Here is a 14,009-nt window from a genome sequence, read left to right on the forward strand (position 1 = left end):
ACCAGGTGGCCCCTCTGCCCTTCGCTGTTCTCTTTGGCTCGGGACAGAGGTTGGAGGAGCTTGACTGCACATAGATTTCTGAGATCCCTGCTCTCCAGGAATACGTGCCTGATTCTGGGGCTTTGCTGTTGGTCACGCAGGACCCAGGGGCTCTGGTGACAGGGAGGCTTCTCTGATGAGCTAACACATGTTACAGGGAAAGCGGGTGTCTTTTGGGCCCAGCCGGACAGCTGTGTCCAGCTAGGGCATGGCCCACCCCTCACGTGGGGTCTGTCTGTGCCAGCTTCGCAGCCACACGGATGCAGGGAGGCCAGCTGCACCCCTGCGACGCCTGGGCCCCTGACGGCCAACACGTGCCTTCCTGTGCCGGGCTGGCTAGGCTCCTGGCTGCGTCCCCCAGAGCCTGAGGCGCGGGGATCCTTGTCCCTTTGTGGGCATCTTCTGCCACTTCTTTCTCCATAGAAATGGGCTCTCACCCACTTGGAGTGGCTCTGTGCTGCCCCGCGGGGCTGGTCCCCTCGCCTGGACTGTAAAGAGTGACCCCAGGGGCTCTGCTGTCCCTGCCCTGCGGCCGGTGCGGTTCACCTGGGGGCCGGGCCGTGGCGGTGAGGGACACAAGCTGTCCCTGCCCTGCGGCCGGTGCGGTTCACCTGGGGGCCCGGCCGGGGCGGTGAGGGACGCAAGCTGTCCCTGCCCTGCGGCCGGTGTGGTTCACCTGGGGGCCTGGCCGGGGGCGGTGAGGAACACAAGGCCACAGGACAGCAGAGTCGAGGGAGCCACATGGTGGACAGGGGGCAGGAGCATGGAAGGTGGGGGAGCATCTCCCAGGGCAGGTTAAGCCGTGTCCTCCGTCCCCACGTGGGTTGCCGGGGAGCGCTCTGGCCCAGAGACTTCAGAGGCGCTTTTCTGGAGAGAACGGCACCCTGGGGCTGGCTCCTGGCAGCATCTGCCTGTGGTGGAAACTAGGAGCAAGTTCTTGGCTGGAGCCCCAGTGACCTTTTCCGCCAGAGGCTTATCTGGGGGCGCTTTCTAGTCCCCTCCACCTCCCTGGGCTCTGGAGAAAGGGCATCGGGAAGATGTCGGAGTGACGTAGGCAAGGCCGTGTCCCCCCCATTCGGCACTTCTGCACAGCTCCCCTCTGCCTGAACCTGGGCTGCCATAGATTGCCAGGCTCGGGGGCTGGTGTTTTCTGCTCAGTGTCTGCTGGGGGAGGAGAAGAGGCTGCTCCCAGCTCCGAGGTGGAGGCCCTGGGATGACAGGGGCCGGAGGTCACGCACTCCTGTGTCCTTCCCGCTGGCTGGGGAGGGCCGACGTGCTGCAGCCCCATGAAGGGACATCCAATCGCGTTACCCTGTTGGGAGCCCTTCATGCTGCTCTGAGGATCCCGCTCCCCTGTCCGAGGAGGCTGAGAGACTCCCTGCTGCCTCAGCCTGGCCCGCGGCCTGGCCCGCGGGAGTGTGCCTTCGGGTCCGGGGTCCGACTCGGTCGACCTCGCTGCAAGAAGGGCGGGAGTGGTGGAGGGAGGCGGAGGTGGGGACAGGAGCCGGGCTGTCGGGAGGTTCCCCTTGCTTGGCTGAGTCGTGTATGTACGAAGCACTTTACGAGGCTGCAGGAACTAGTCACCGCCACACCCAGGAAACATTGTTTACAAACCATCCACGTTCCGAGATTTTTATCAATGAACTTACGTGAGCGACTATTATTAAACATATTTATAAAAGTTGGGTCAAGTCGTGGCTTCTTTGTGTGAGAGGTTGGTGACCGTCCATCCTCTGGGAGGGAGGGTAACAGATGGGGTTTTAGCCCTGGACCCCAGCTGGGCCCCCGTGTCCCCTGTGGGGGTTGGTGGGAGGGGGCACACTCTCTAGGCCACCCCCGTGATCCCGTGGCCCGCCCACACCAACGTCGGGCCTCCCACACCAGCTGTCCACCCTGGGGTGGGCAGAGAAGCTGTCCCCTCACCCTTCGGGCCTGGGTCTCCTCCCTCTCTGTGTCTGGTGTCTCAGGTCACAGCTGGGCAGGTGTGCCAGCTCCCGGTGATGGGACCTGGCTGCCCATGGGGGGCCCGGGGAAGGACGCTAAAAAGGTCAGACGTCCATTTCCTTCCATCGGTCATGCTCCAGCCTGACTGGAAGCCCTGGCTCTGCAAGGAGCCAGGCTCGGCCCTAGACTCTGTCCACCTCGTGGAGCGTATAGTCCAGGATGGTGTCGTGACCCTGGAACTTGAAGTAGCCCTGGAATTTCTTCTTTTGAAGCAGGAGGGGAAACCAGTAGCTGTCATCAGGCCACATGTCACCGAAGGGGATCTGGTCCAGGTGGAACCACTGGGGGCGCATTTCTGTGGCGGGTGAGAAGGCAGTCACTGACGTTCAGTCTGGGCTGTAACTGGCTTCCTGTGAAGCATTAACTGAGTGGCCCTGTGTAAGGAGCCTGACACGCTTCCCTATTTAATACTTGCGACTGTTTCACGGAGGAGGAGGGAGGCTGCGGTGCTGCTGTGCTCCAGCACCTGTCCCTCAGGGACGGGAGGGGAGGGCAGGGGTTGCCCAGTGCCTGCTCTGCACCCAGGTCCCCCTCGTGCCCTGGTGAAGGGACAGCCCCTGAGACTCACCGTCGCTTTCCACGGGTGTCCCCTGGATGCTGTCCGTGCAGAAGATGTGCATGTCCATCAGCTCAGGGTCACCCACGAACTCAAACACGATCCGGCCCACCTTGTGCAGCGCGTCCACGGTCAGACCACTCTCTTCCTGCAGCTCCCTGGGGCGGGGGTGGGGTGGTGGAAGGAAGGCAGCCATTAGCACGCTCGTGCGCCCAGGGCCAAGGGGTCGTTCTCCTTTGTGCGTCCCTTTTAAACACTGCAGACACATCACACATACGTACACCCATGCTTCCCACACAGCACTGCAGGAACACAGCCAGCTCCGCGACTGCTGTGCATCAAAGTGAAACCCCACGCAGCCCATCCCCAGCCTGCTGTGGCGAGCACACCGCACACACCCTGTGCCCCCAGCCCTCACCGCCCAGCTGCACGCGCCTTGCTCTGGAAGGCCTGCTCGCTCAGGACCCTGGGGACCCACGAGCCCTGCACGTGTGAGGCTCAGCGTCTGTGTCTCCCGTTACAGTCTCACTTCCCCACTGCCCTATATTTATTTTTGTTGCTGTAAAAGTGTTCTAATTATGTCTGTCCATTTAGAGTACGTGAAAAAAAAAAACACGTTATTTTCAGCTTTGATCTCCAAGTTGCGTTAGGAACACAATGCATGACTTCCTGTGCCTGTGAGGAGGAGCTGGGAAATGCTCTGTTCATTAAATAAGCGGGCTGGGTTAAATGGTCTTATTTAAGTGGATGCCTCCCTGAACCTGGAATCTGCCCTGACCTTCCTGTGAGGCCCAAGAGGGAGAGGAATGTGTCCATCCACTGCCAAGTGATGTTTTGAAACCCAGAATTTATTCACTGAGATGGTTAATTTACATTAGACATGACCAAAATAAAAAAAAAGAATGTGTGTTTTTACTTGGGGGGTGCAAATGGCTCCCTAATTAAATGTAATGCAAGCCCTCAGCAGGGCCTCCCCCACATCTCAGGCAGCAGGCTGGCGGATCTTGGTTTTTTAAAAACTTCACTGATCTCATGTTTTGACTAATTTCGGTTAATCGTCCCCGAGTCCGTGGCGGTGTATGAAATATCAATAACCTGCTTGGTGGCAGAGCCGGGGCTCCGTTTCATGGGTCGGGATAATTAGGCAGCTGAGGTGACGCTGCTCCAGTCTTGCTAATGTGTCGGACTGCACCTCTGTGATGGTCCTCAGATGGCAGACGCAAAACAGGGCGAGGAGTCCATAAACAAACCACGACAACCCAGTCCAAAAATGGGCAAAGACCTAAACAAGCGTTCTCCAATGAAGACATACACATGTCCAACAGGCACACGAAAAAATGCTCAGTATCGCTAATTATCAGAGAAATGCAAATCAGAACTACGAGGCATCACCTCCCACCAGGCAGAATGGCCACCATCCAAAAGTTCACAAATGAGAAACGCTGGAGAGGCTGTGCAGACAAGGGAGCGCTCCTGCACTGCAGGTGGGAGTGCAGTTTGGTGCAGCCACTGTGGGGAACAGTGTGGAGAGTCCTCAGAAAACTAAAATTAGACTTACTCTAGGGCAACCACTAAAAAAGGTTAAAAAAAAAAAAGGAGTACAACTGATATGCTAAAGGAGAGAAAATGGAATCGTGTGAAATGTTCAATTAAAACGCCAAAAGGAGGAAAAAGAGGAAGACAAAAGCAGGAAAAAAGAACCAGGACAACAAACAGAAAACAGTGGTGATTATGGTAGATACCAACCCAGCTACATTAATAATCACTTTGTTAGTGGTCTAAACGCTCCAATTCAAAGACAGAGATTGTCAGACTGGATCAAAAACAAGACCCAACTCTAAGCAGTCTATAAGAAATTCACTTTGAATATAAAGGTTGAAAGTACAAAGATCAAAAGGTATAGATTAAACATAAATTGGTGGGGAGGGTAGAGCTCAGTGGTAGAGTGCGTGCTTAGCATGCACAAGGTCCTGGGTTTGGTCCCTAGTACCTCCATTCAAACAAGCAAGCAAGCTAATTACCTCCCCCTACCAAGGAACCAAGAAAGAGAAACTATTAAAAAAAAAAAAGTGTATCAGTGGAGGAAAATACACCAGGCTAACACTAATCAAAAGAAAGGAGCAGAAGCTGTAGTAACTTCAGACCAAGCAGATTTCAAAGCAAGGAAAGTTATCTTTATCCCTAAGAGGGACATCCCAAAGCGATAAAGGAGTTCTCCCGGACGTAACCCTTAACATGTATGCAACTAAAAGCAGCATCAAAATAGTGAGGCAAAATTTAGTGTAACTGCCAGGAAAACAGATGAATCTGCTGTCATAGCTGGAGACTTCAAGCAGGAATTCAGTAAGGACACAGTGAAATATGCGAAGAACTACAAAGCAGTAAGAAAAAGGCACCCGGATTAACAGACCGGGCAAAAGACTTGAGCGGGCCTTGGCAGAAACAGACGCCCAAGCGCCGCACAGACCCTGAGCGGGTGGCTGGCTGGCTCATCAGTCACTGGGGCAAACACATGAAGCCTCAGCGAGGCATCGTCACACCTACCGGCACGGCTAGCGTGAAAGAGACAGGAGATGCCAAGTGCTGCTGCGGATCTGGAGGGAGCGGAACTCACACTCCGTTCTGGAAACCTGTTGGCAACATCTGCTGAGGCTGAACGTCTCTGATTCTCCTCCAAGGGGAGCGCCCGCCAGAAAAGGCTGTGCAGGACCGTCCACAGTGGCCCCACTCGAGACTCCAGACCGGAAGCAGCCCCAGTGCCCTGGGGCGGGGTGTGCGAGCTGCAGGGTGCTCACGGGCGGGGCTGGACCACTGCCGCAGGCAGATGTGATGCTGGGAAGAAGCCGGCAGCAAAGGGCATGGTCTGCGTGGTATTTCAGAACAGGCCAAACCGCCAACTGTGACGGAAGTCGGGCGGCAGGCTGCCCTCCAGGGGGTTAGGATCCACCTTCCAGCCCCACGTGTTGATGTAAGGGCTGGTTAAGTGATGGGCCCATTTCTTAAAACTTTCCTGATGAAGACTGGCATTTTCCTGTATGCACTTTATGCTTCAATACAGGCTTGACTTAGAAAATAAAATGTCTTCAGTTCCGGCCTCACGAGCACCCCTGGGGGAATGTCGGATGGAGGGAATAACCAGGTGTGACCAGAAAGGTGGGAGTTCTGTGAAGGAAACCCAGGGAGGGGGTTTATCGGGAAGAGCTGGCGGAGGTGAGCCTGCTCGGCTGTGAAGGCTGACAAGGTCAGCCAGAGGAAGAGTGGGTGGGCAGCAACAGCCTGGGGTGTCTGAGGGGCAGGGATGGGAGGGGGGGCGAGGCCACACCCTGTGGAGCTCAGTGGATGACACAGAAGGTTGGATTTACCCATACAAGCTCGTGAGGGGAAAGGCAAAGCAGCTGAAGTCGGGAGGGCTGTGTGACCTCAGGCATGCTGCTCAACCTCTCTGGGCCTCAGTTCCTTCCCATGGGAAAGTGGTTGTGTCAAGGATGAACCGAGACTGTGTGTGAGAGGTTCCAGATCTGCTCATCATCAGTTTCCCCGACAAACGAAGAAGCTGAGGAATCGGCCAGCCCCTTGGCTAGAAAAAGGAAGGCCAGACTTTTCAACCTGAGCCACCTCACAGCAGCTTCCCAAATACGTCCTAAAACCCACCACCATGCAGCAGCAGGTAACTCAGCACAGGCCATGTGCCAGGCCCCGTTCCAGTCCTTTATGTGCATATTCTCATTTAACCTTCACCACGATCCTAAGAGGTGGGTACTATTATTATTCCCACTTTGCAGATGAAGAAACTGAGGCTTGAGGGTTTAGTACGAGCTCCAGGTCATGTGGCTCTCAGTGGTAGAATCAGGGGCCTGGCTCTGCACCTGAATCCCCATCCCCTGCAGAGGCTGGTTCTGCGGGCAGGCCTGCCCCTCCTCTTACCTCTTGGCTCCATCCTCGATGGTCTCTCCTTCTTGAACCTTGCCCCCAAAGCCGTTCCACCGGCCGGCCCCAAAGCCTCGTTTCTTCATGCCCAGGAGAATTCGCTGAGGCTGCAGCACCAGGACCAAGGTGTAGAGCCTGGAGGCGCCCATGGTGCCCTTGGGTTCTGAGGAAGGCAAGGGCTGGGTCAGCTTGATTTGGGCGCGGGTGGGGTGTGGATGGAAGCCTGTGAACTGTGGTGGCCAGAGGCCAGGTGGACTGGAAATGTACTCTGGAAGGCAGGGAGGGGTAACATCCCAGCTCTGCCCCGTATGGCAGATTTTCTGGGGTAGGAGAGCCAGGCCACCTGCCGGGCTGAAGCAGCAGGTAGGGTGATGTTCACATCTTCCCTTTCCCACTCCTTAGCCTGGGGTCGTTCGTGTTCCTGTGTCTACTCCCCCGTGCCCAACTGTGCAGTTTACCCAACGGTTCTTGGGTCAGGTTTTTGGCTTTGGCCTTTTTATTACAGGGCCTTCTGGCCTGTTGGGATCTGGTTTCTGCCTCTCTGCGATAGCAGATCCCCAGATTCCCAAGCAATGCATAGCTCCTGACAGCGGACAGTCCACCCAGTGAGGCCTGGCTAAATCCCCCTCCTGTGACAGCTGTTCACACTCTGCTCACGACTGTTGCTGCTCTGCGACCTGGCACTCAGGGTGGGCCTTGGAGCCACAAAGGCCCCTCCTGCTCGAATGGGTGTGCGTGGTCCAGAGAGAGACTGTGTGGGTGATGTCTGCTCGATGCTGGAGGACCAGGACCAAGTTCCCTGCAGAACCCCTTCCCAGTCTGGGGCCCCCTGAACACAAGTCTCCTCCTCTGGGGCCCACACTGGGTGAGAGGCAGGACCCAGAGCCCGGGAGGCTGCAGTGTCTGAGAAGGGGGCCCTATGGCTGGGTCCTGGTGGTGGGGGTGGGTCAGGCAGGAGAAGCAGGTCTCGGAGGCTGAACCTCCCTTCAGGGACTCTGTCCTGTCGCCGACACGTTCACGCCCAAAGCCCTGGCTTCCTAAGTCAGCTGTCACGGAGATGAGGCTGCGGGGAACACCAGCTGTCACTTGTTAAGCACGGATCGGATACATCTTTCCCAAAATCACCCCATTTAATAGACCCAACAACGCTGTGCGCTGAGACCTGCCGAGGAATCTGAAGCTCAGAGACTCAAGGCCCAAGAGCGGAGCCGGCGCCCAGGCGTGGGTCTGCCGGACGTTGGAGTCTAGCTGGCACCGCAATCAGGCTGGTCCTCAGGGAGCCCACCGAACGCCAGGGGCTGGGAGGCTGGCAGCAGGGCTGGGCAGCCCCCTGGTCAGCCGAGCGGCCCCTGACGGAGCCACCTGTCACCTGAAGCGCGTCACAGGGCTGAAAGGGACAACACACAGTGCAGCGCCGGGCTGGGCTCCGCTCTCGGGGCCCTGGTGGATGCAGGTTCTCCGGCAGCCCCTCCCAGTGCGCCCCCTCCCGGCCCCAGGCCCACCTCCGGTGGCCTGGCTCCTCGCGCACCCGGTCTCTCGCTCCCGCACTCACCTGGTCCCGGGTTCCGCGCGCGCTTTCCGAATCCGCGAGCCGCTTCCGGGGGCGTGGCCTCGGACCGGAAGTAAGGCCGGCACTTCCGGTGTGTGGAGCGGGCTGGCGTCCATGGCGGGGTGAGTGGGGCGGCGAGAGGGGCGGTCGGTGGGCGCGGTGGCGGGCACTTACGGAGCACCTACTGCATGCGTGCGGGAGGCGGAGTGGCCAGGGGCCGGCCCACGTCTCCGGTCCCAAAGGGGGTGCAGCGCCCACTTCGTCCAGGCCCTGACACGGTCAGCCCCGGCCGGGTGACTAGGGGAGACCTGCCAACCCGGTGTGGACTGTCGGCTAAGGCTCCCGAGAAGCGACGGGGGGCAGAGAGCTGGAGGGGGCCTTGGAGACAGGGGCCGGGGAGGTGGGTCTGCAGGCAGAGGGCCTTGGAGAAAAGGTCCGGGGGGGTGGGCGATGCAGGCGGGGGGCCTTGGAGAGAGGGGCCGGGGAGGTGGGCGATGCAGGCGGAGGGCCTTGGAGAGAGGGGCCGGGGAGGTGGGCGATGCAGGCGGAGGGCCTTCGAGAGAGGGGCTGGGGAGGTGGGCGATGCAGGCCGGGGGCCTTGGAGAGAGGGGCCGGGGAGGTGGGCGATGCAGGCGGGGGGCCTTGGAGAGAGGGGCCGGGGAGGTGGGCGATGCAGGCGGAGGGCCTTGGAGAGAGGGGCCGGGGAGGTGGGCGATGCAGGCGGAGGACCTTGGAGAGAGGGGCTGGGAGGTGGGCGATGCAGGCGGAGGGCCTTGGAGAGAGGGGCCGGGGAGGTGGGCGATGCAGGCGGAGGACCTTGGAGAGAGGGGCCGGGGAGGTGGGCGATGCAGGCGGAGGGCCTTGGAGAGAGGGGCCGGGGAGGTGGGCGATGCAGGCGGAGGGCCTTGGAGAGAGGGGCCGGGGAGGTGGGCGATGCAGGCGGAGGGCCTTGGAGAGAGGGGCCCGGGAGGTGGGCGATGCAGGCGGAGGGCCTTGGAGAGAGGGGCCGGGGAGGTGGGCGATGCAGGCGGAGGACCTTGGAGAGAGGGGCCGGGGAGGTGGGCGATGCAGGCGGAGGGCCTTGGAGAGAGGGGCCGGGGAGGTGGGCGATGCAGGCCGGGGGCCTTGGAGAGAGGGGCCTGGGAGGTGGGTCTGCAGGCAGAGGGCCTTGGAGAAAGGGTCCGGGGAGGTGGGCACTGCAGGTGGAGGTGAAGCAAACCCCACTTTCCAAAGATACTTGGAAATTTCCCTTCAATGACACACAGATTGAGGTCAGTTTTGTTAAGAACTGTGACAGGTAGATCAGACTCTGCTAGCCTTGGGACTGAGTAAGGCAAGGACCTGTCCTCCTGGGGGTTTGTCCAAGTCTCTCAGAGCCTGGTGAAACTTTGTTTTACTTTCATGAGTTTTGTCAGTTAACAAGTACTGGGAAATTTTTGGTTGATAGAAGCAAGGTGACTGTCATTAATGCTTGAGTTTTCCTTCTGAAAAAAACTTCAGGAGCGAAAAGATACCTCTTGACTGAAGGGGTACTGCCTGCTGGTTAGTGCGCTCGGGCTGCTATAACCAGGCACCCCAGGCCGGGAGGCTTAATAAGCAGAAGTTCGCTGGCTCACAGTCTGAGGGTGGGAATCGGAAACCCAGCTGTCAGCAGGGTTGGTCTCTCTGCGGCCTCTCTCCTTGACTTACGGATGGCCGTTTTCTCTCTGTGTCGTCGTGTGTTCTTCCTGTGTGTGTGTCTGTCCTGACGCCTTCTTATAAGGACACCAGCCATAATGGATTCGGTCCCGCCTATATGACCTCACTTTTACCTTAATTACCTCATTAAAGAGCAGTTACATCTTGAGGTATTGGGTGTTCGGACCTTAACGTATAGACTGCGGGAGGATACAGTTCAGCGCAGAACACCTGCTTCCTGGCTGTGTAGCCTTGTCAGGCTGCCTCCCCTTCTTGGGCCATAGTGTCCTGTCTCTAAAAATGCGTAGGTTGAAACCGGGGCTCGACTGAGCTCGTGACCTGCTGGTCTGTGTGATGCCAGCCTGCTTGTTTTCTTTTCCTCACCAGGCCCTGGAGGCTGGTGTGGGCCTCCCTTCAGCACCAAGGGTTCCACACTGCTGGGTGTTGCTACAGGGGTCGCACTGGCGCTGAGCACCTGTGGCTGACCCGGCATCTGAGGGACCCGTTTGTGAAGGCTGCGAAGGTGGAGAGTTACCGGTGTCGGAGCGCCTTCAAACTCCTGGAGATGAACCAGAGGCACCAGATCCTGCGGCCGGGTCACCGAGTGCTGGACTGTGGGGCAGCCCCTGGCGCGTGGAGCCAGGTGGCCGTGCAGAGGGTCAACGCTGCAGGCACAGGTGTGGCCCCCACGCGTGTAGATGCCAGGCGGCTGCCCTCTGCCGCGGGGCACGGAGCAGTGGGGCCAGCTGTGGGGGTGCATATCTCGGAGCGGTCTTTTAGCAGGAATGATACAAATAGGACACTGACAGTTCCAAGATGAAAGACAAGGTAGAAGGGCGTGATGACTGTGAAAGCCACCCCGAGTCACACCCCAGTCCCGTGCACACTGCTGCGAGGGTGTGCGCCCTTCCCGAACCTGGTTTTGCGAACGTGGCTACGTGTACTTACATACCTTCTTAGTCTTTTGTGAAGGTGATGCTACGCCATGCCCTTGCTGCTGATGGGGAGCTTTTGTTTTTGTTTTTGTTTTTGTTTTTGCTTACTGATGAATCACATCTTTCCATGACAGAACAACCGAGTCAGCCCCAGCCGTTTCCAGGCCCTGGTCCTTGAAGCCCTGGGTTTTCTGGGAGTGCCACTGGGGCTGCGCAAGAGCCCTTGTCGCTGGGGCTCTGGACTCTCCACCTTGGCTCGACCCCAGGGACCTGGCTTTATCTGTTGTCTATTTTGGGGTTTAGCCTAAGATCTTCTATATAAGTTTCCACTGATGAATAGATCAACCAGCCACCACCACTCCAATCCTTTAAACAGCTGTATAGGATAACAGATGACGGTGGTTCTGTTGGAGTTTAGCTGGTGTCTTCATCTTGGGCATCAGGGTTGCTTTTGGGTATTTTGCCTTTGGGTAGCATGTGCAGTGCTGTGGGAACTGTCCTTACCACTCGTATTTCCTGCCGTAAAGTCTGGGGGCACCACATGCACTGACTGGCATTATGACATGTGATGGTGCACGAAGATCCCTCCCAAACACTATAGAGTGGGGATGTTTGTGCCCATTTTTCTGATGAGGAAATTGAGGTTTAGAGGTGTTTAGTGACCTGCTGAAAGTACAGACCTGGGCATGCTGCTCCTGGGTACATTCATCAACCTCATTACTGTGGGTGGGATAACGCAGGGGGCTCTAGAACAGTTAAAATACTTTTAAGCTCACTAAATATTTATTGACTAAGTGAATCCGTGTCAGAAACTTCAGTTCCTTAGCGGGGAGGGTATAGCTCAGTGGTAGAGCGCCTGCTTAGCATGCGTGATGTCCTGGGTTCAATCCCTGGTACCTCCATTGAGAAATAAATAAATACACCTAATTACCTCCCTCCAGAAATAAAAATTAAAAAATTTTTTAAATTAAAAAAACTCCCCGACAACTTGGTTCCTTTTCCCACCACTGAGCCTGTCTGCAGACCTGCTCACAGCTGATTTTAGTGGCTCTTCTCCCCTAACTGCTCTTCAGGAGAAGCCGGGAAGTGGCCAAGTGCCACTTGCAGGAAGAGGCGGCAGGAGCAGAGTGGGTGGGTGAGGGGACTTGGATTCTTTTACTCCTACAAGTTGACAAAATGCAGCCAAAGCCATTTGCCTTGAGTGGGCACTTCCTGGGGTTGTGGTACATGAGCGTTAAAGGCAGGGAGCGCAAGTGCAGAGGATGGGACGTGAGACGTACCACTTTCCAGGGATGAAGACTGAGAGTTTTTAACCTTTAGGAAATGAGGTGCTCTGCAAAATACCTGGACCTCCAGCCTTTACATAGAGATGGGACACCCGACCCTCGCCTGTGGAACAGCCTTTTTACTAAGCAGATGGAGCTACAAGTCTGTGACTGTGCCCTTCACGTATCTGTACTGCAGAGCAGAGGCCCTCCTCCGTGTGGGCAGTGGTGCGGGGAGGGGACTCCAGGGCTTGTGGAGAGGGGAGCTTTGAACAGGAGTGCTGCGTGAAGGGCGGGGAGGTGTGGACTGGGGTCAGCAGCGTGCAGACAGGAAGTCCGGTTTCAGAGAGGGTGGAACAGTGACACCTTTTTATTTCACAACTGGCCCCACTCAAATATGCAGGGTATCAGTTTTTCACCTTATTTTGCATCTGTCCATTTTCCCCATCTCGGCTTGTTTCTAATGGTTTTCTACATTGAAAGAAATTGGATTAAGCTGCAGAGTGGGGGTGGATTTAATCCAGAGGCACTTTATATACTAGAGTGTCATTTTCTGTTTTAGTTTATGGAAAAGACCATTCAGAAATAACCCTTTCACGGAGAGCAAGCGTTGCGGAGTGAAAGGAAGCCAGAGACAGGTGCAGCCCCGGGTCTGCCTGAGGCTCTGGGACAATCACTTCTCTCTGGGCCTCACTCGGTTTGCTCAGATGTAGAGGGAAGGACCACCACTCCCCGCCATGTGTTTTTATAGGATGTACAGAAAGTGGGGAAAGGCCTGTGTCCATAATGAGATCTTTCCCTCCGTCCTGACTTTTTATATCTATTTTATTCGTTTGTTGCATGTATTTTTTTGTGGGATGATTCCGGGTGTAAATAAGTGAACGCATTCACCATTTCTGCCTTAGATCCCAGAGCTCCTGTTGGCTTCGTGCTCGGGGTGGATCTTCTCCACATATTCCCTCTGGAAGGAGCAAACTTCTTGTGCCCTGCTGATGTGACTGACCCGAGAACTGTCCAGAGAATCCGAGAACTGCTTCCCGGTGGGAGAGCAGATGTGATTCTGAGTGACATGGCACCCAATGCCACAGGGATCCGGGCCCTTGACCATGACAAGCTCATCAGCCTGTGCCTGTCCCTTCTGGACATGGCTCCGGACATCCTGCTTCCCGGGGGCACTTTCCTTTGTAAAACCTGGGCTGGAAGCCAGAGCCGTCGTTTACAGAAGAGACTGACGGAGGAGTTCCAGAACACAAGGACGGTAAAGCCTGAAGCCAGCAGGAAAGAATCATCAGAGGTGTACCTCTTGGCTACGCAGTACCGAAGAGGGAAGGGGGCCGGTCTGTGAAGGACTCAGTGTCTTCTGCCATTCTGATGCTTTTTCACTGCAAATGTAGCAAGAGCTCTGTCCTGAAGTGCAGCTGGGGACCCTCACGTGATGTGGGGTGCAGCAGGCAGGACAAGTAGGGGTCCTTTTTTAAAACCAAAAAGATATGACAAAACTATTCAGTGGCCACAATATGTGATTTAAAAACATTCTCCATAACATGATTTGTGAAGAAATTATGGAGAGAAAGAGACAGGCAAAGATAAAAGGATGAAAAGACAGACTGAGGGAAGGCTAAAAACATACTCCGAGGTAGAGGCACACACAGACACCTTGTGTGACTTTCCCCTCTTACCCACTCTTGATTTGTTGCAGAGAAACGGGCTTCCACCATTGCTCCAGAAACAGCCCACAGGTTGCCAGGTATTTTGACTGTAGTATAATGCAGAAAAATCTGAAATTTCCACCAGGGGATTTATTGCCATCCCTTTGGCGAATGATCTGGAAGTACATCCGTTCTTCAAGCGGTGAGAGTTCCCAGAGCAATTAGGGGAGACTTTTGGTATGAATTATGCATGGGATAATTGTTTTTCCTGCTGGAAATACTGCTGAAATACTCCAGGCTCCCAAGACTTGACTTAAAGGTAATTGCCAGTGTGAGCAGCGATGTGTTGTGTTCTTTTATTTCCTTTTACTCTTCCAGGAACTCGCAGCAGCTTTATAAAACAATATA

General features: G+C 56.1%; 2 protein-coding genes across 4 annotated transcripts; one reads left to right on the forward strand and one right to left on the reverse strand.

Annotated features, from left to right (window-relative positions):
* Positions 1–1,697: 1,697 nt before the first annotated feature.
* On the reverse strand, positions 1,698–8,131 carry NUDT1 (nudix hydrolase 1). 3 transcript variants are annotated; one of them, XM_006210398.4, is made up of 4 exons: positions 8,079–8,131; positions 6,524–6,689; positions 2,612–2,757; positions 1,698–2,338 (listed from the first exon to the last, which is right to left on the reverse strand). In XM_006210398.4, the coding sequence occupies exons 2-4, from the start codon at positions 6,673–6,675 to the stop codon at positions 2,166–2,168; spliced, it is 471 nt and encodes a 156-aa protein (XP_006210460.1). In that variant the 5' UTR covers positions 6,676–6,689; positions 8,079–8,131; the 3' UTR covers positions 1,698–2,165. The 3 variants fall into 3 exon arrangements, 2 of the variants coding, with proteins under 2 accessions (XP_006210460.1, XP_072799558.1); XM_072943457.1 differs by having other exon boundaries at positions 8,029–8,085; XR_012061364.1 differs by lacking the exon at positions 1,698–2,338 and adding an exon at positions 3,695–5,431 and having other exon boundaries at positions 2,648–2,757.
* Positions 8,117–13,936, forward strand: MRM2 (mitochondrial rRNA methyltransferase 2). The gene is made up of 3 exons (XM_006210438.4): positions 8,117–8,197; positions 10,140–10,429; positions 12,858–13,936. The coding sequence occupies exons 1-3, from the start codon at positions 8,190–8,192 to the stop codon at positions 13,295–13,297; spliced, it is 738 nt and encodes a 245-aa protein (XP_006210500.1). The 5' UTR covers positions 8,117–8,189; the 3' UTR covers positions 13,298–13,936.
* Positions 13,937–14,009: the final 73 nt, after the last annotated feature.

The sequence above is a fragment of the Vicugna pacos genome, chromosome 18, assembly GCF_048564905.1.
Source record: "Vicugna pacos chromosome 18, VicPac4, whole genome shotgun sequence".
Classification (NCBI taxonomy): domain Eukaryota; kingdom Metazoa; phylum Chordata; class Mammalia; order Artiodactyla; family Camelidae; genus Vicugna; species Vicugna pacos.